Here is a 21,344-nt window from a genome sequence, read left to right as displayed (position 1 = left end):
CAGGACAATATGCAATTCAGATTGGGTATTTAGATCATTTGAGTTACAACAAATTCTTTGGTTGGCTGGTCAGAAAAAGAGTACTGATTGCACATAACTGCTACTGTTACCACACCACCTTCTTTGAATAATACCCCTTCTATGTGCTGCTTTAATTTGGTGAGAAATTTCTAATTTGAGTTTCGATGCGAGAATTGGATCAATGATTTCAGAGGGGAAACCTCATCTGTGAAAGCTATGGAAAGAGATTTAAAAAAGTTAGAGAGAACGAGGGAGAGGAAGAGAGTGCTTACCGGAAATGAAGAGCTTTGAAAGGGCAAGGGAGGCGGCTGGAGGCGCTCCTTGTTTTCATGCGCTGGCCAGCAGCCACTGTGCCTCAAATCTAGTAGCCAACGACTGGAGGAAGGAGGAGGCGAGGTGATGCAGGAAGGAAGGAGGTGATGGGAGGAAGGAGGCGATGGGAGAAAGGAAGGAGGCGATTTCACCTCTTCCCTGTTAGAGAGCGACTGGAGGAAGGAAGGCGATGGGATTATTTTGATTTTTGTTTTTTTTAATAAAAGGCAATGTATACATTATGGAGGAAGGGTATAATTAGAAATACAGAAATACAGAAATACGTATTTTAAAATAGCATTTTTCAGTTAATTTTTAATCAAAATAGTATAAATGGAATTTTCACAATTTCAATGTTTTATAGTGGCATTCTCACAATTTTAAAGTTTATAATGGCATTCTCACATTTTGAAGATTTTGAAGATTTTGTAGTGGCAATCTCATAATAAGATTTTGTAGTATAAATAAAACTGTTACCTACGAACGTGTAGTAAACTGCTTCAAAACTGTAAAACGCATTAGCTCGTGTCCTAAGAATGACAAGCCTTGAAACATATAATATTTACATACGTGGGCTTTTAAAAAAACAATTTTGCTAAGGTCAGAACGCAGCGTACACCAATGACTGTATAAGATTTACCTTGGTCTGTTCAAGCATGCAGAAAAGCTTAACCGTATCTGATATGCCCAAAATTTGCAAATGAAATTTTCTTGCAAGCTCCGGACACAACTGTAAACTACCTAATAACTAAGAATATATTAAACGTGCTTGATAGACTAATCAAATTCTAAAAAACAAAACATAACAAATATTTGCTGGGACGGGTCCTATCTATTCAAGAACCATAAGACAAATATTTACAAGTATAAATTTAGAACTAAACATCAAGGATCATCTAATAAATTTAAAATTCATGCTACAAATATATACACAGAAGCTATTGAAGGTTAGAAATGAAGATATAAATAATGAAAACAAATTCAATGGTTAACATCTGGGACCCCAGCAGATGCATGTGCATCCTCGAGAGCCTTAGCAATGGGTCCCCCACCACAAGATCTTGACACTGACTCAAACAGTTTTTCGATATCAGGTGCAACACGAGTGAAAGGTCGGTTCCAGAAATTGTATCGAGGATTCTGCACAAACAGCCACAAAAATATAAAATTTTGGATAATTCAAGTTCTCAAAACCTAAAACAAGAGAATAAAATATAACACATACCTTGATCATTTCAATGAAGGTGATGAGAAGTCCCCAGGGATGAGGCCTATTAACTATCAAACGCTCCAACAGCACCCTTGTTATCTGTTCCTGAATTAATTCCTGGTATGACGACAACAAAAAGGAATATTATCCGTTATTTGTTAAGTAGAAAGTTAAGAACCATTGGTTTGATATTACAGGGGCAAGTTAATCCGTATCACTGCAAAATTTTGTATGGAAGTTAAACATACAACACACGAAACATCATATCATGCCCCCCAAAAAGAATTATGCCCCTCTACAACTCTAAATCTCAGGTTCTTCCCCATGTTTGTCAACATATTTGAATGTAGAGTTTTGTCTCTCTCTTTTCTTAGGTGGGTAGGAGATATTTCAAATGCTTCAAGGGAACAGGAAAATACCATACTATTAAGCTTTAGGACTTTGGTCCTACGATCTCTAGTGTAGGCATAATATAGTTCGTATTATTATTAGTATTATTACTATTATAATTGGTACCATTATTATATATTACTATTAGTATTACTACTATTGTTATTACTATTATTATTATTACTATTACTATTATTATTATTATTATTATTATTATTATTATTATTATTATTATTATTATTAATTTATTATTATTATTATTTCATTACTATCTATCTTGACCTTGTGACTCCGATTGGTTTTCATTTCTAACCTACCCCAACTTGTTTGGGACTAAAGGCTTGGTTGTTGTTGTTGTAAGCTTTTGTTGGGGCAGACATGAAGATTTGCCAAAAAGAATAAATAATAGTGAACCAGGACTGGAACAACTAAAATATGAAGGCTTACACTGCTTGCTTCGGCCCAAAGATAGAGAAGTACAAAAGAGAAGTAATGGGTGTGATTGTTGGGATAGCGCAGTTGGTTACAAATGGCATTGACCAAGTAGTAGCGTCCCTCAGTGTCAAGGTTCTTCACCAGACTCTGGTAAATATCCATTGCGGCTCCCACCAAAAATATGTCCATTGGACTGTGAGTCATCTGCTGGGCCGATGTATTCTTACTCTGCAGTTGTTGTATTGCCTGCACAGATTTGTTATTAAATCAGTGTCAAAAACATGCTTATTAGGTATGTGAAATTGTGAGGCTGATGCTGAGTATTGCCATCTATGATATTCTTGAAGTAACATCTCAAAGAGTGACAATCTTGAGAATTGGAAAAAATAATTGGTAATTTGGAACCTGACTTTTAAAATGTGACATATTCTATATTTATATTAAGCACATGAAAAATTATAGACTTTGACACAAGTTTTACCACTCCTCAAATGACTTAAAGTGCAAAGACAATAGTCTATATATAACGGCATTTGATGGAATATCATATAGCACAAATTATATCAAAGTTGATACACAATCAATCCATAAGTTCAACGTCTATAATTTTTTTTTTGAAATTTTTTATAGTTCATTTGATATGTATTGTAAAAATTGTCAGAACATTCACTGTTAAGGTATCCCAACCCATCTATTAATGGGAAGTTAAGGGTGCATGTGTGCGACTATTGCTAAAAAAAATCTTTAATGAAGTGCAAAGATTAGCCATAGTTACAATTCATGAGCAATTAAGCAACAAAGAGAAAGAATAAAAATAAAATGAAGAGGGGGCTAACTATCGCAAAAAGAATTTTGTTCTCTCGCCCTTTTTTCGTTTTAAAATTCATGGAGAGTTCACTCTATGTCGAGCAAAAAAAAGGGTGAACCCTGTAATGATTGAAATCTGGGCAATTTTTCCAAGACAAGCAAAATCATTACCGTAAAAGAAACAAAACTAACTACGATTAGCTGGTCTCAATTGGTAATAAGGAGCATGAACCAGACTCCTAGTACTTCTAGGTGTCACAACAAATATTAACTCAGATTATTTCAACCTCATGAAGAAATCTACCTGCATGCCAATGTAAAGCACGAGGGAATTAATCAATGGGACATTGAAGCGCGTCCCTGCCTGGCTCACTTCACTTTGAGGGAGCAGCAGCTTCTGCCTAAGTTCAGCTAAGAAGGAAGAACCTTCTGGCCTAGTCTGCAACATTCAATTAAATTACTATTGTGAGAGAACTAAATAAAATGATTTCAAGAGTATGGTTAAAAAATAAAAATTGAGGCAGACAAAATGAACCAAGTAAACTTGTCGGCTTCAATGATACAAGCTATCAACTTTGGGAACATGCAGAGAGACAATTACAGGCAAAGTTAACTCTTACCTTGAGATATTCATCAATGTCACCCTTGATCTGTTTTGCCTTGAGAGCTCCCTCCACATCAGATAGAATTCTAGGCGCTTGAAGGATTTCAGGCAGCAAATCAATCTGCATTTTGCCATAATAGATCAATAATTATGCTACAATTCTGGATAAGCTAGTTTTTTTCCTACCTAAGATTTAAGACTATTCCTAGAATTACATACCTCAATCACCACTTTGCACAACCACACAACCAACCACATAAATGATGCATGTAATTGATTCAGAAGGTGACAAGCTTTTTAGGTAGATTGAAGTATAGAATACCTTTGATTTGTTAATTGAACCTTTTGAGTGGTGACAGTTGGATTCCCCAAAAGTATAAATTGTGGTTAGCACAAAACAAACCTTTAAGTTAGGGGTGGAAGGATCTGGAAGCCTCATGTTACGAGGGAATGCACTGAGAATCAAGTTACGCAATTGAATGCATGTGGCAGGAATCACATCACATAAACTGAAGTGATAATCACATAGAAATTCAGGAAAGTCGTGCAGAAGAACGAGCATCATTTTCAAAATGCCCTTATACAAAAGTACAACCTATACGAAATGAGACCACATGAGTTAGTGAAGAGAGTTGCTACTATAACACAATTACTAAACAACTAACATGGTAAAAAAAACTAAAAAATAGGGCACAAATTTGCCATAATAATGATCAGACTGTCCAATAACAAGCATCTTGGTTCTTCTTATAACTATGTACTCAATTTATCTTAATTGTAAATTAACAGAAGCAAGTCTGTATTTCTATAATTATCCTCACGCAAACAAAAGGTAAAGAAAAAAAAAAATGCAAAACCATGTACCCCTAAAAATGTTTGCATGGAAAACATAATGTAAGAGGTACAAAGACAAACCGGTTCAGGAAGTTGTGATTTTCTCAAGAAAGGTTCCACAAACTTAAATAAACAAACCAGCAAGCGCTGGAAATGCGGCCAGCCTTTAGGAGAATTGCATGTCAGAATTTTAGGCATAAAATTCTTGTGGCACAGTAATTCGAGCCAAGCAAAACTGAAAAAAGGACAAAGAAAAAATAAAATCATAAATATTCCGAGTATGGATGAATTAAAAAAACTTCTATCAGACAAACTTGAAAATTCTAAGAGCAGCAAGCTTTGAAAAGAAACTAATGAACCAATAGAATGGAAAGAGACGAGAGATAGACCTAAAGCTTGGAACTCTCAGTGGTTGTAACGCAAGGAATGCACTTGCAAAACAAGTCAAGACCTGAAATAACAACCTCATGTTATAAAAGAACAGGAGCATCAACCAAGAAGACTTTACATATAAGCCATGGCTTCATATTCATTGATCATATATCTAAGTTGAATTATTTTAAATCTCAGGTTGATGGCATTATATACCAGAAAATCCTCTACATTTTCATAATTACATTGACAGATGCAAGAAATTGTAATATCTATGTAATACTCCCGGTAAGATAAGGTAGAGTTTATTACAATGCTATGGTCTATATGACAAACATACCTGATAATTAGCGCCATCAAGATCTGGAGAAACAATATCTAAGAGCCAATTAACAAACAGTCTGAAATATGGTCTGGCATTAAAGTCTGTTTTCTTTTCTTCTGCATCCTTTACAATTACTTTAGCCGTCACTGATAGAAGCTGGAAATGCAACAAAGAATAGTTATTAGCATTGTCTCTCATAAACTAACAAATTTCATGTCATCAGATGAGGAACAAACCTTCATGAGTAGAAGAGCTTTATTGGGCACTTGTTCAACGGATGCATACTACAGACCATAAAAAAGTAAGTTACATAATGAGATTAAAACCGTACACGTTATAGATTGAAAATTCAACATATTTCCTTTGTACATAAGGCATAAATTCTATAATAGTTCCAGAGTATTAATGAGCTGATAAAAATTCTTAATAGGCTTACACAAAAATAATATCACATATATAACTTAGATTCTGCTATTCAAAGTTCCTCATCAATTGTTTATGTTTAGTAGACATGATCCAAAAGTAAACACTAATGATGTATCCTGATAGAAATCTTTCACATTCTAACCAAGAATAAGGTCCTTCACATATGTGCAAGAATCCAACATACCTTAAGAATTACAACAGTGAGCTTTGCATAAGAATCAATTGGGAAAAAGGAAATTTGCTCGTTTGTGTGATTTTGCACTGCACCAAGAGCAGCTGGTTCCTTAACAAGGGAATGCGCAACAGACAGTTCCTGAAATAGATGCCAAGTAGGAAATGCATTACTTCCTTAAAAAGCAAATAATTTAGTAAAAAATATTTACAAAGGAAAATATAGGTTATAAAATTGAAAAGTTACTGTAAGAACACGGAAGAAGCGATCGGTGATTTCATCACCCTTCAGGAGGCCATTTTGTTGCAGTTGAGAGATGTAATGGCTATAGGTCATATCATTCACAACTGGGAGATCACATAACTGACACCACTCAGAGAATAGAACAGCAACCTAGGATCAAAGGGCAGAAAATAATTGTTAGCCATAGCAAGGGTGAGAGATAGAGAGAGAGAGAGAGAGAGGGGAACTGTCAATTTATAGCCGTTATAAAACCTGATCTTGAAAACCAGCTGGATCTGGGGATAGTGGCATGGTATCACTTAAAGTAACATCCTCCTTAGTTCCAACAGGCCGACCAGATAAAATCTGCTATGACAAAAAATCAAAAAACAATTTTTTTACAAAAACAAGTTGAGAATTAAAGGGATTATATAGTAGACTGTCAATTAAGTTAATGACCTTTTTGTCCCTCGAATGTCTAGCCTTCTCATCCTTGCTTGGAGCATTATTATTGCGCACAATCTCAATCAAGTGTTGCAATGATTCAGGTGAGCCCGGCCTATTCGCAATCTGATAAAAAAGACCACACTATTCAGAGAGCCCCGAAAAGAAACAGCATTCAATGTCCTTGCTTAATAAACCAAGATTCTTTATCTATTTTTTTTGTTTGGCACAATATGTTTTATTTTTTGCTACAATTTGGGAAGAAGAGGTTCTTGCCTTCGACAGAGCATCCACAACATTGAATACCTCAGAGATGAAAACACCAGATTCCTGTGTAACCAGAGTCTGCACTAGTGCAATGGCAAATTCCGTGGCCGCTTCTTTATGAAAGAAAACAATGTATTAAATCATACTATTAGGACCTTATTAGGTAAAAAATAAAAATTCCAAGAGGAGACGTACTATTCCTTCCACCATCAATGAGCTTAGCCAAATGGAGATTGTATTCGCCGAGATTCAGCAACTCAGAACGGATAAGCCCGATTGTGATCTCTACATTAAATTTCTTCTCCTCGTCAGAGTAGATCACCTGTCACAATAATAACTCTTATGCTATACAAAAGATGTATACAAAAATAATCACAATAACAGCACCAATTCAATTATTTGTCAATAGATACATACCCAGCTAGTTAGCTCTTTAACAGCAAGTTTGCAAACATCACGAATCGCAACAAGTATTGCCAGGTAGGAGGCAACATGGACACCATTTGATGCATTCTCATACAAGCTTCTAAAGACCTGTCATTAACCAACTTGTCAGATTGCAAATGAAAGAAATAAAAGAAATTTTCTTCAGAATAATTTAAGGAAAAATGATATGCCTTCTGTGCCATCGCCAGAGCAGCTTCGTCTCGGCTAACACATTTTAGTATGATGTCAGGAACCTCAGAAACCACCGCCTACATAGAAAAGAGTAATTAAATCAACCTTTGAACTTATATTTTAATAGCTCTTCAAACTATAAAAACATGCTAAGACCAAAAAGTACCTGAATTTCCACATCCCTTCCATCTTTAGCGATCAAAGCCTCCAACTGAAACAACAAAATTATTATTCCATCCACAGCCAATAACACTTAACAGATCAAAATCACAGTATCTGTGCAAACAAGTAATGAAGATTTGTACCTTCTGTGACACTTGCTGATACCTCTCCAAAGCATCGCCTGTACTCAGTGGTTCAGGTGTAATAGTTCCCAGCCGATCAACAACTGGCGTAGGTGAAGGTGGCACAACAAGCCCCAAATCCTAATAAGTTATTGGCAGAAGTATCAGATATAAGAAAAATACTGATTGTCACTCAAAAAACCAAGTAAGACCATAGCATGTCTTACTTTCGTAGAAGGTGCATTGTCAATCATGGGAAGATCTGGAGATGCCACTCTGGCTGTGAATTGAGCTGCAGCATTACTAACAGCAGCCTCACTTGTCACAATACTGTAGCACAACAAAGCAAGAAATTAGATCTCTAAACTAATCTTAATAAGAAGGTGCTTTGTAAACAAGGCCCATGATTTCTCATATTTGCAAATGGCATTTAATCATTAGATAACACTGATACCTTAAACTAATTAGCCACGTTTTTACATAGTCCAAATAGACTTCAACAAATTGTGGGTACATTTGGATAAATTAACATAAAAGAGGTTTGAGAAACTGAGCCATTCTTTTTTCTTCTGTTCAATATATGAGTGTGCTTCTAAAAGGCCAAAAATAAAAGAGCTAAAAAGTAGACAAAAGGTGTGTATACTTGGGTGTCTGTGAAGAGGTGTGGTCAGGTTCATCAGACGGTATATCCAAAGGCTGAGGTGCAAAGGCAGCAGTCTGTGCAGGAGTAGGGTAAGTGCCAGAGCTCATCTGAGACGGACTGGGAGAGTATACTCGTGGAGCCGAGGAGCTAGCAACAGTAGAAGCAGCACCAGAAGTTGCAGTTGCCTGGCTGCCAGGGACTGTGCTTGAATTTTGACTCCCTTGAGTCTGCCATACATTGACAAAGTCCTGGAAAAGCAAAAGGCAAAAAAAAAAAAAAAAATTTAAGGGAATCAACTTCAGCCTAGGTAAGGAAACAATGCAAACCTATCTTTCACAAATTTACAACACTAATTTATCCCAAAGTAGAGCAGAGGTACCACACTGTTAACACAAGGTGACTAGAGTCACTAGAGTCTGCCGGAATAAGCATTTTCTTGCATGTTGCTGAAATAACATGCAACCTTAACTGCATAATATACTACACAAAATATACCTCATAGACACGCAATTGAGTATTGGTGAGTTGACCAGGTTTGGGGCGAAGTGCATCCGGAACACGTGAATGCGAGCCTTGAGCATATGTATAGGCATCATAATATGCAGAGCCAGCAGCATCTCTTTGTTTCCTGAGTTGAGAAAGTGATTGCCCTATATCTGTATCTATTATCTCCACGGCCTAGACACACAGAGAGAGAGAAAGAGAGAGAGCAATAAATTGATATGAAATATGTACTTTTTGAAATCTAATCAACTGTTACAGATTCCAGAAAAACCAAGATAAAAATTAGCAAGGTTAATACCTTGCGGGTCGCCACACTCTCAATCAATGCACAGCCAAGATCAAGATGATCAGTGATAAGAATTTGAATGATTTGTTCATTGTTGTCATTATTGCTGTTGAATGCCTGAAGCATTGTCCTTAGATTGCTGGTTAAAGCCCCGCGAAGCGGTTCCTGAAAGAATGCTTTATCAATCAAACACCACACATGACAAATAAATGAACTCAAGTTCGTCTGCTTGTGAGCAGAATGTGAGCGAACTATCTTCTTTTTTCTGTGTGTGTGTGTGTGTGTGTGTGTGAAAGAGAGAGGAAGAGGGAGGGAGTTAAAACCCATACATGGACTATCAGGTGCCATTTACATATCATGCTCCAGTTCATTTTGGCACATATAATTAATTAGGATTTAACTTCATGTAAATTTACAAACTAAAGGTTAAAATGACAAAAAAAACATAAAGAGTATGCAAGACCTTGCAAGTGACATGGGCTAAGCTCCCTGCAAGTGTGCCAACCATCAGATGCGCAGCACGAAATATTACACCATCATCAGGCTCCACTGAATAATCCTGAAAGAAGAGAGAACAAAAATAAATTATAGTATTTTGACCAAAGAAAAGTTGTGGACATCATATGGTATCATTCCAACTAACTAGAACCTTGAGAATAAGTTCCTTTGTTGTCCGGCTAGCAATTGTGACACTCCTCTGAATAACAGGAGATATGATCTCTTTGACAGACTTATCCATGGCAGCTTCAATAATCCTGAATATTTCAACCATATTAGAACAAAATAAAGAAGAACAGCATCTATAATATAAGATTAAGTAATAAGTTGAACCTGTTATAGGGCACTTGAGTACCGCCCACAGCACTAAGCTTAGGGTTGATTCTGAAATAAGTGTCGGCCCTAGGAATAGCTTGCAAAAGCTGCACAAAAGCAAAACACATCAATTCTATGAAGAGAAATTGCTGTTGATAGCATTTAAAAAACAAAAACAAAAAAAGATATTGTTATGTAAATAGTAGCAAGCATGAACCATATTTCTGGATATAACCAAACATTCAGGATTGAAACAAACAACCAGCACAATTACAAATAGAACCATTCTGTCAAGAATTGATATTTTCATTAATATCAGTATGACTGATACCAAGTCTAAAGTTATAAGCAAGGTAAAATCAAATGTTGATTTCTCAATTCATATGATAGGTCCTAAAATAAAATTTCAGATCTCTGTTCCAATGAAAAAGGGACAACTTCAAAAATATTAAAAAGAAACAAAACCTGATTAAGCGAGAAAGGAGATGGGGACGGGGATGGGGAGGGAGCTTGAGCTGGTGTGACCACCTGAGGAATGCCATGAGGGGAGGGAACCTGTTCAGGCATGACAAAAGGGCCAACTTTGTCCTCTTCCACCAATGCACCGTGACCAAGATGAACAGGCCCAGCATACTGGAAAAGACACAAAAAGTTAAACGAAAATAACACATCACAATTTTCATAATATGGCATGGTATAATACTGCAAACAGGTGAAAATACTAATGCTGTTCTAAGCACTATAATTTCTGTCATGTTTTATGATTCTTGCTAGTCTTTTATGGATAGTAGCTAAAAGAATAACTTTTATCAGTACCAATGCACTTTAACTTTTGATCATTCAATATTTTTAGTCATGCAACCTGGAAATGCTGCAAAAATTATGTTAAATGGAATATCCTATTGTATCTACTAATAAAAAAGTAGTTAATAAATCAGTCGTGAAAAATCAGATCTTCACCCTTGTGCCAGTAGAATGATGGTTGGGCCCTGCAGCAAAATGAGGGGCAGTCTGAACAGGCACTGCAGCATGATGAGCAGGTTCCGCATACTAAGGAAGAAGCAAAAATAACAATATGAAGAGCTGAACAAAAGATTCCATAGGACCAAATAAAATATATGAACTAGGGGTGTAAATTGGTCGGGTTTCTTTTAGGTTGTCAATTCAATTTACTATGGTCAGGTTACGATATTTTCAATCTGGGACTAAATAATTAAATTTAAATCCATTCAATCCAAGATTTATGTTAAGATATTTTCAATCTGGGACTAACCAATTAAATTTAAACCCATTCAATCCAAGATTTATGTTAAGCTTTATGTTAGGCGGTCAGCTTCATTTAAAATTTTGTTATAAAATACAAGTCATAATTAAAAAAATATATACATACTCTAACTGACAATGACACAGAGAAAGATTTAATTAAAAAATGAATATTTAACAACATATCATATTTCTTTAATAGTATTACTATTATAGATATGTAAAAATAAATTGTTTCAAGAAAAATAACATACTGGTCGGGTCGGGTTTTTACTCAACTTCATTTACAAAATCCATATCTAATATTTAATTGTCGGAGTAATCAAATTCAATCCATACCTAACCAATTAAACTATAAATCTGTATTTTTTCAGGTCGGACAGGTTAATCTGGTAGAGTTACAGCCCTAATATGAACAATAACATCGCTTATTATAGATAAGGTATAGAGCTGAGCTTAATACTATTGTCATCTTTGCTTTATTGAATTGTTTTTTAGGAATCCTAATAATATATAATAGTAATGTATGCTCCTTTCTCCCAACAGAAGCATACAGTTTGGTGTGTAGTAAATGCTAGATGAACATGCCAGACACAAAGCACAGGCAACTGGTCTCATCTGGTTTGGTAGGAGACCACTATCGAGTCAAATTATAAGTGTATAAACAAGAAATAATTGGAAGCTGAGGAAAACCTGATTCACTATGGATGAAAGGTTGGCACGACCAGGAATACTACTGACGTCAGGTGGCAGTTCCACATGGTTTCCAGGAACCGGTATGGAAGCTTCTGTGACAATAGGCGACGGAGACACAGTAGTAATGTCCTTGTTAGAAAAATCAGGATTGCCTTCCACCTCACGCACCCGGTCCTTGATCAGAGAGGAGGGTTTCACTTCTTTCACATCGACTCCAAGATTCTTAAAGAGCACCTGAACATAATCAGGCATAAATTTAAACTTTGATCTTTGCTATGACAGTCATAATAGGTTCAATGAGCCAAGTGACATAAATTTGAGAAACATCAAAGGCACCGATACCAAATGGATTCTGATATGCATACATCTAAAATTCTAACAGTACTAATTAGGTGCCAACTGATCCAAGTTAATTTACTTTTTGCTATTTATGTTTTGATGCACATCCTTAAAGTATGTAGTGGCCAAGAAAGTAAATTCTGATTTGAAAGAAGACATAAAGAAACATGTGTTTAGATAACTTATGCACCTCAATATCAAATCTCAAGTTCATTTTGAGATTCGGCAGATTGTATATCTCAGCAAGCAAGCTCAGGATACCCATGGTCCATGGGTTTGGAGGTCGATATGCAATACTTGACTGGCAGGGTTCCAAAATCTGCACATAAATGAAACAGAGAAAAAATTTAGCACATGCCATGGACATGGATAACATGTATCATCACAACTTCGGAATAAATGGCAAACCTTTGATGTAAAAGGTATAACAGCAATCATCAGTCCCCTTTCATATGCCTGTCAATGAAGGAAAAAAAGTGTCATTATACTATTAGAAAACAGAGCACCCGGCATCAACAAAAGAGTGTATGACAACAAGATCCAAGAACCATAAAAGATGGACAACACAAACAGTACAGACCCAAAAACACTACCTCTATGATCAACGATTTTGGATCAATTTCTTTGGCTCTTAATGCCTGGTTCCTGCCAATCGTGAACTTCCCCAGCCAGCTCCCAAGATTTTTCAGCAAGGACCTTTCCTCCGAACTTGATTTTATCAGGTCAGATCTTAGCAAAACCTACAAGCAAAAGTTTGAATGATATAATAATAGGAGGAGAAAAAAATTAAACATTTGGTGCACCACAGTACTATACCAACAGTATTAAATTAATGACAAACAAAACAATACAAGGTATGAACAATAAGCTACCTTGCAATTCTCGTATGTGGCCTTCAATATTTCCTTGTTCAGTGCTTTGGAATTCACCTTGTCAACGAACTTTAAGTATAAGTCATGAAAGTTTGGTTCAATGCTCGCTCTGAAAAAAAAAACATCCAAAGAACTAGTAACATTTGATGCTGAGATTAGACTACCATCCCTAAGCATTTATATCCTTCTTTTTGACTAACCTTTTCATGACCATATATGTTGCAAACCAAGGAAAGTATTGTTCATTCAAGACTTCATTAAATTCCTTTGCCTTAGCCTCCATATTTGAAGTTGAAATGTTGTTGACAATGAACAAGATCTTATCTTGGACTTCAGTCGAAGGAGTCTACATGACAAATGGTGTCAAGATAGAACAGAAGTACTTCATATGTTTATTTACAGAAAAGGTACAAAAAGTAATGTCAAAATGGAGTCCAATCAGAAAAGAGTGATATAAAGGCAACCTCTATTTGTGTATCTCTTTGTTCAGCGGCGGCTACAAGTGTTTCAATGTTTAAAGCAGCCCCAAATCCTGTGTTATAAGAAGTCTGCCTGAGCACACCTGTCAGAGATGGAGTACACTATCAGCATGAACCATTTATAATGAACTACTAACATGCATGTCATACTGTACAAGTTAGAATACAATATTTCAAATGTTCGCATTTCAAAATTATACCTGAAGTTGCCAAATTTCGAGTACGAACCCCACCAGAGGATGCAGCAGATGACACACTAGTAGAGTGGGATGGTGCAAGCAAAGATGGCATCACAGCAGGCTACCAAGTCATTAAAAGAATGGAATGTTTATCATTATTTGGTATCACAAAATAAATTGAAAAGCTAGGAAAGGAAGCCACAAGCCATAAAGAAAAAAATGCACAATCATGCCATAATCTCCTAAAATCAGTAATACAAATATCGAGTTATACAACTGCAGTACTGTTCAGATTCCACATATATATTTTTAAATTACAAAGAGCGAAAAGTCAACTATAGGTAAGGCAGTTCCTTATTGCAAGAAGATATTTAACATCATGAAGTACAGATTATTGATGAAGACAAAAATATAAATGTCAAAATACCTTCAAAACATTAGGAGCAGAATCATTGGAAATAGAGCTAACCGCTGCCTGACTAATAGTGGAGATAACCGGTTTAGTCTGATTTGTAGGTACAGAGATGGCGGGCTTCATCCTTTCACCAAGAAAACCTTGAGGTGGTGGCCTCTGTTGCGGCATTTGGAATGAAGAAACTTGGCGCCCAAGTTGAGATGGAGTTGCGCCCACCAACTGCCACGATGCTTCTGATGTCTGTAGTAAAACGGCACCACTTAAAACTCTATTCTGCTTTTTTTTTCCTTCTTTGATATTAAGCAGCAAAAAAGGGAGCATCAGTTGGTTCTTTTAAAAAGCCATACCTCCATATTTTCTATTGATGTTGGTACGGACCCATGCTGCTCAAAGGAAAGAGAAGCCCCACCACTGTTCGGTTCATTCTGACTGGACGATACCCTCGCAAGTGTTCGCTCGATCACCACAACCAACTCAGGGTGGGTACCACGTAAATGTGAAATTTGCAATATGTGGTTACAGTACTGTGGCCACTCTACCAAGCGGTCCATGAATTGCTCCAATGCCTTCGTGCCGAAAACAAACATCTACAAAACAACAATCCAATAGAATATAACTACCCTGAGTATAGTAATATTACCCTAGATGTCACTTGTGGAGCAGATAATTGAAATTTTACTAACTTTTGAGTCAACAGATTTACGCAAGGCGTCAAGAACGCCACGTAGAGCTATTCCGAGTGCAAGGTGAGTCACGAGCTGATGCTTTATAAGGGAGCCTGGAACAAGAGATTTGCGGAGACAATGAACAAAAAAGGATTACTTCGCATGTACTAACAAAATTGTGTTCCATTCCTCATATCACATTTGTAAATTTCAAAGGTATATTTAAAGCGAACTCGGCCCAATAAGCAAGCACCTGTTCAATAGGCAACCTAATAGCTACTACAAATTGATGAAAAAATAATGCAGCACGCACCAAAGAGGACAGCAGCAAGCTTTAGTTGCTTATCAGGATACTTGGGAAAGAACTTGTACTCTTCAAATAAATTAGCAATCATGCAATTGAATATCATCTGCTCCCTGCAGATATGACAAATAAAAAAATTCATCTATATAGCACTTGAGATATATTAACAGATCGCCCCAGTCCTGTTAATTGCTAGCATCAAGATAACAGTGTGGAGATCAGAACCCAAAAATATAGAATAATAACAACAAAACCAAAGCCCCCAAAGAACAAGAAACTCCAATCATCAACTACAAACAAGTTATAAAACGAGGCAGAGGCAAGACTGCTAAGCAGCAGTAAAAGAAAGAAATAAAGGGCTTGCCTTTGGTCAGCAGACTCCTTGAAGCGGGAGAGCATCTGGACCATTTGTTCTATACTGAGCTGGCCAGAAAACATCTGATGGAAGTAGGTGTTGGCCTCAGCATCTACATCTTCTGTAGTTCCTGGTTGCTCAGCGCCAACTTCAGGAGACCCACGGTACGATGACATAGGCAGGCTACTCATTAACTTGTTTATCTCCTCAACTAGTTGCTCTGACATGAGTGAGCCTGAATGAGACTGCAAAAGCTGTTTGGTTGCCGAAAAAGTAACATTGGAATATGAATAAAGATTTAGTTAGGGCCAGGAATGATAAATTATTTTGAGGTGACTCCCCCTATCTTAGTATAATTCTAAGCACCATTTGCAGTTTTTTTTTGGTTAAAACAATATAGCTAATTCCCTGCCTTGTCACTACTAAATTCTCAAACAAGTCTGTTCTAAGCTGTACTCCAATTGATAATAGAGGAAGTAACATTGGAATATTGGAATATAAATAAAGATTTAGTTAGGGCCAGGAATGATAAATTATTTTGAGGTGACTCCCCCTATGTTAGTATAATTCTAAGCACCATTTGCAGTTTTTTTTTTAAATTTCTACTCCAATTGATAATAGAGGAAGTAAGGGTAGGGTAGGCAAGTGTAATTAGTCCTGCCCAAAATCCAAGCTTAAATAGCAGGGAAAGAGGGAGAGGATGTTCTGATCTGTAAACAAAGTCCCAAGCTTTCGTATCACTAAATTGGGGTTAACATCCAACCCTCTCCCCTACCCTCCCTTCCCCTTCCCCACCCCTCCACGTTTTCCTGGAGCACAGATTGACAAATAGTGAGAGTTGGGGCATAATAATACAAGACCTTCAAAAAAGTAGCAAGCATTTCCTTGTAGCTTAAAGCAACAGCTGCTTGAATGCTGTTTGCACCATCTGACATCTCAATAGAGACTTCTTTAAGGAACTTAATGCATTCCTGAATTAGCAAGGAAAAAATGAATCAAGGATCAGAACAGCTAATGAAAAAGTTCACACTTTATAATTGATAAGTATAAAGCAACTAATATTACCTCGCAGAAGGCCTCTTTGTGTTGCTCCAAATTTTCAGTAAACCACTTCTCAATAATGGTCTGCTCTTTTGGCGCAGCAACAGCAGCAAGCCTTATGCTAAAGAAAAAGGGTACTGCATCAAGTACCACAGGCAGGATCTGATACATACAAAAGGAAAATCCAGGTAACAATCAGCACATAGAAAAAAAAAATATATAATATCGGTTGGGATCCATCGACAACATATTAACTTGACAAATTTGACAACCATTGACAACAACTTATTATTTGAAATCTGACAGTTGAAATGTGATTAATGCATATCATACACAAAAAATGATGAAATTTGTTGCAAGAGTGACCATTCATCATACATGACGCTCAAATTGATGAAATTTGATACATTTCAGTCAAATGTCTACAATTTTTTTCTACTTCTAAAATTTTGTTTGGCTTGCTTTGAGAAACATAAGTCAATACATTGTTAATGAATATAACAAGGCCACCAAAGACAACCAAAAATCAACGCATACATGACGCTGAGGAAACTAGCAACACTGATACACAGCTTTCAAACACTCAAACAGTACCAAATAGCACCACTTTTGGTTGGAACGGGCCAGATACGGTAAATCAGTCCATGTACTGTGCTTTATTCTATTATTATACCTTCAGCTCACTGCATACTGTGCTAATTCTAATTAGATGACTTGTATCTTTGTTAGCCTCAATAAATCCCTTGATAACCAGATCCGGGTTAACTCTCCAGAGACAGCCAATTGTGCTCATTTTTGTAGAATCCTTCAAGACCATAGGAAAAGTGCAAGACACTACTTCATTCTGGATGAGGTTGTAGGCAGTCTGAGAATAGGAAAGGTAACATTATCTCCAGAATCATAAAAATAAAGATTTTTTTCTAAGGTATTGAGAGATAAAACTGTACTTTGATCTGGCTAACTCCCAGTAAAAGGACTCCTGCACAATGACCAATTGGGGAGCTAAGAATCCCCCTAACTGCAATGGCATGACCTTGCTCCGCCAGCTGGCACAGAACTTGAATAAGATCAAGGCAGAACCATGCCTGGTTCCCTTGTTTAAGATATGCCACTTCAGAGAAAGCCTTCAACAAAGAAAATGTCATTATATACAACCATAAACTGAATTTCTTAAGAGATTAATAACACTATTTTGAGGCAAATATACAATAACATAAGGCTTTTTCAAGTGCTTAGATGGCTAGTTTATTATATTCACATTGCCAAACAAAAATTTAAGTTTGATCATCCATAGTTGAAAAATATGCTCACCAGCTGATGTGTACAATGAGCAAATGTGAATACATCAGGTGAAGCTGTGACTGCATACTTCAAGAATGATAGCTGACCTTCTGTATTCTTCCAAACAGAGCCACAAACAGCATGAAGCGGAAAAGGATCCTGCAAAAAACACTATTTTGTTAATTACCCGTCCACTGACTAAAAGATATCAATTCTACATGAAAGATTAACAACTGCGAAGTACCTGACATGCGCGACTGTATAGCGACATAAGGAAATTGAAAGCCGCCTCATCTGGTACAATAAATCCCTCGTGGTCAAGATTTTCCATTACATTTTTCCAATCTGTGCTAGGAGCCTACAATACAAAGTTGACATATATGAGACAAAATCAAAATGATGCAAAGAAATAAATGCCACCTAAATAAATTGAACTCACCACTTGCTTGACTGAACCCACAAAAATTCCAACATCCCAAGTGCTTAGGGAGGTCGAGTCACAAGTCAGGCTACTGCCCGCAGTAGAAAGAAAAGCCGCATATGTACCATTACCATCATCAAGACCAATACGGGTACGGATCATAGCACCAACTAACTTTGCAATCATTGCATCATTGAGAGGCTGGAACTGAGACAGAACAAATTTGCAATGATCCATGCTAGCAGTACACCCATAGCCAAACTCTGTTATCATATCAGGAGAGATTGTCTTCTTCTGTATTTCATCTAAATAAGCATCTAGATCCTCATCACAGGTGCTGACATAATGGTTCCAGGTCCTACATAAAAAATGCAAAAAACCACCTCAGTTATCTACAAACATAGTTTGGTGAAAAATAGGGGACAAGTCAGAGATCCCCTCTATAACCTCTTTCCCCATGCACAAATCAGATGAATTAAACCCAAAACAAATGGCTTGTTTAGATGTAAACAACTACACATGAAAAACCAACAATGGTAACAACCAATATAGAAAGTATGTTGTCTAACCTCAAGGGTGCAGCAGGATAAATCTTCTCCTTCGGATTAAGACAAGGTACAATAAGGGGACTCTCATTCAGTTGCAAATAAGAAAGGATTTTCTCATAAGAGTCAGTGTGCTTTGAGGGCTCTTTATTCTGGAGAAAAAACGTCGCAATCTCCTGGATACGAGCATTCGATGTAGCCAGAGAAGGGTTCTCAGAGTGCTCATCAATCTGAGCTAAGATGAAATTATGCCCTGGAATGACAGAACAAATGTTAAATTGCCATTTTACTAACTAAAAGTTGCACTAGAATACCCAGAAGCATAGATATGCAATGTCTTTTAAAATATTGACAGCTTTGCTTTCAATTTTCACGAGATTTTCCCTAAGCCTGATTGAACTTGACAAGCCAAGCAAGATGACAAGGTGCCAAATTCATAGAAGATAATTGAAGAGATTTGCTCAAGTTAAAAATGTTACTCAACCTAGTTTAAAGGTGTGATTTTCTTTGCAAATAACCCAAAAATGTTGGGGGGTTTAGTGGCAAACATGAGAAACGTTGGCTTCAAGAAACTGACATGTATTTTTGTTGTTTACCTCTAAGCCTTAGATCAAGATCATCAGAATCCAACAATGCCAAGCCAACACCAATTTTTTCAGGTCCAGACAGCTTAAAAGCAGTTGATAGATCTCGCAGAAACTGTTCATTGGTTGGCACAGTCTTCAAAGCCTCGCAAAAGTCAGTGCTGAAACAAGGCTTCCCTAGCAAGTGTCTCAAGATGTTTGAAAAGTGGTCTCTTTTAAGTTGTGCAATTTGATCATCACCTTCTCCAGTCAACTTCACTTGCTCAAAACCAGCCTTCAGCAGTAGCACACCGCCCTCAGGTTCACAATCTGCCAACTGGAGAAGAAAAGAGAACTAAAATTTGTCAAGACAATATCGTGAAATATAACAAGCACATAAGATGCGTAGCTATTGTGGAAGTACAATTTCAAGTGAATGGACATGCTGATGGGAAAGGAGGAGATCATTTAAGACAAAATAGTGGCAGGATAACATTTTCGAGAAAATATATATGGATCTAGCAACTTGATAACAAATGAAGCAACTCTGGTAGCATTTCTAAATTATTGCAGAGTAACAATTAGATGACCCGATAGAAAGCACATTTTAGCAAACTGGTCAAAAAAAGAGATTAAAAACCTTGAAATTTACCCTCTGACTTCTTAGCACAGTGAAACGAAAAAAAATTCCTATTGAAAAATCACAAGAAAATTGAAGTGCTGGCCAGAATTAATTTCATGTGAACTCTACTTAGAAAGTCAGGGACAAACGACTGGGGGTCAAACAACTTAAACAACAATTTTTCCTTAAATTCTAGCACTCAACCACGCTAAAAGAAGTAAACCAAATTAGCCCTGATGAGAGGAGAAAAACAGGAGGGCCAGACCTAAGGTCAGATATCAGATCAGCTAAGTGCAGATAACCTGCTTAGATTTATGCGCTAAAGAACTAGAGAAAACGAGATTAGAAGATATTCATTAACCTCGCAAAGCTCGCCGCAGATCGTGTCGAAATTGGAATCGTTGAGGGAATCGACGAGGAGGCGAATTTGAGATGATACGGCGGTCGGGAACGCAACCATCGCGGACGGCGACGATGGCGGGAAAGTCGATCGATTGTAGGGTTTTTGAGAGAGAGAGAGGAGCGAGCGCGAGAGAGAGAGGAGAAAAAGATTTGGGGTAGAGATGGTTCGACCGGACTCCGGAGTGTATATGATTATTACTAGTTCGATTCTCTATGGAACCTCTCTGTATTTTAAATGTTAAAATTCGCTGACATGTGGGTTCCTACCCACTTTTTGTTATTATCAGCATGAGAGTGCCTTGTCCAGTAAATTCTTTACAGGAAATGGTCTAAAGGAATGTATAGGATTTATAATAGTTAAATTCTCTATGGCATCTCTCCGTGCTTTTCCTGTAAACTTTTCCCTGACATGTAGGTTCATACGAACTTTTTTGTCATCTTCAACATGAGAGTGACTTGTCGACGAAAAGCTGCATATGAAAAGACCACACAAGAAAAAGGCTAAAGGCCGGAGATAGTATCCAGGACCGGGTTTACGGGTTCGGTCGATGCCCTCGGCTCTCCGTACGTTTTCGAGTGCCTCTGTTTCCGATTCGGGATATAAATCTGCTGTTATTTCAAAGGGATCATAGGACCCTGCTGTTCTATCACAACCGTTTAAAGTTTTTTGTGCACGAATCTCGAGATAAAAATATTTTTGTACCCGAATCTCAGTAAAGATTAACGACTGAGATTGGAATAACAGAGTCATGTGATCCCTTTGGAATAATAGCAGATTTATCTCCTGCGGTCCGAGGGATGAATTTGTTCACTCAAAAAAAAAAAAGAATTTGTTTATTTATTTTTGTCACGAAAAATAAACTCAAAGTTAGAAAAGATTGTAATTTTTTATACTAAATTGAGATAAATATTT

The 21,344-nt window shown here is 36.9% G+C and overlaps 1 protein-coding gene across 1 annotated transcript; it reads right to left on the bottom strand.

Annotated features, from left to right (window-relative positions):
- Positions 1-1,145: 1,145 nt before the first annotated feature.
- On the bottom strand, positions 1,146-20,589 carry LOC144573319 (transcription regulator). Its single transcript, XM_078323068.1, has 52 exons — positions 20,391-20,589; positions 19,441-19,744; positions 18,869-19,097; positions 18,318-18,657; positions 18,123-18,236; positions 17,909-18,037; positions 17,545-17,721; positions 17,271-17,462; positions 16,622-16,759; positions 16,417-16,527; positions 15,566-15,810; positions 15,211-15,314; positions 14,916-15,010; positions 14,580-14,819; positions 14,245-14,472; positions 13,839-13,938; positions 13,624-13,721; positions 13,360-13,505; positions 13,160-13,268; positions 12,881-13,027; positions 12,696-12,743; positions 12,478-12,606; positions 11,946-12,182; positions 10,950-11,039; positions 10,455-10,622; positions 10,008-10,096; positions 9,826-9,931; positions 9,640-9,735; positions 9,189-9,341; positions 8,882-9,064; positions 8,387-8,634; positions 7,971-8,073; positions 7,765-7,884; positions 7,626-7,670; positions 7,459-7,536; positions 7,259-7,375; positions 7,037-7,163; positions 6,851-6,954; positions 6,590-6,700; positions 6,404-6,496; positions 6,155-6,301; positions 5,921-6,049; positions 5,547-5,594; positions 5,326-5,466; positions 5,003-5,064; positions 4,695-4,848; positions 4,183-4,374; positions 3,796-3,900; positions 3,480-3,614; positions 2,381-2,614; positions 1,559-1,660; positions 1,146-1,473 (listed from the first exon to the last, which is right to left on the bottom strand). Exons 1-52 carry the CDS (start codon positions 20,487-20,489, stop codon positions 1,315-1,317), a joined length of 7,398 nt encoding a protein of 2,465 aa, XP_078179194.1. The 5' UTR covers positions 20,490-20,589; the 3' UTR covers positions 1,146-1,314.
- Between the last annotated feature and the right edge of the window lie 755 nt (positions 20,590-21,344).

The sequence above is a fragment of the Carex rostrata genome, chromosome 2, assembly GCF_964058835.1.
Source record: "Carex rostrata chromosome 2, lpCarRost1.2, whole genome shotgun sequence".
NCBI classification, from domain to species: Eukaryota; Viridiplantae; Streptophyta; class Magnoliopsida; order Poales; family Cyperaceae; genus Carex; species Carex rostrata.
Note: the sequence above shows the minus strand (reverse complement) of the source record. Positions and strands in the feature narration are given on the sequence as shown.

What these genes read in the sequence shown, in the direction of transcription:
- LOC144573319 (XM_078323068.1), bottom strand. Translation starts at nt 20,489, where the DNA reads ATGGTTGCGTTCCCGACCGCCGTATCATCTCAAATTCGCCTCCTCGTC. An exon ending in CTCATTGTACACATCAGCTG is followed by an intron (nt 17,722 to 17,908) that starts GTGAGCATATTT and finishes TCTTTGTTGAAG; the next exon opens with GCTTTCTCTGAAGTGGCATA. An exon ending in AAGCTCTTCTACTCATGAAG is followed by an intron (nt 5,467 to 5,546) that starts GTTTGTTCCTCA and finishes TTGCATTTCCAG; the next exon opens with CTTCTATCAGTGACGGCTAA.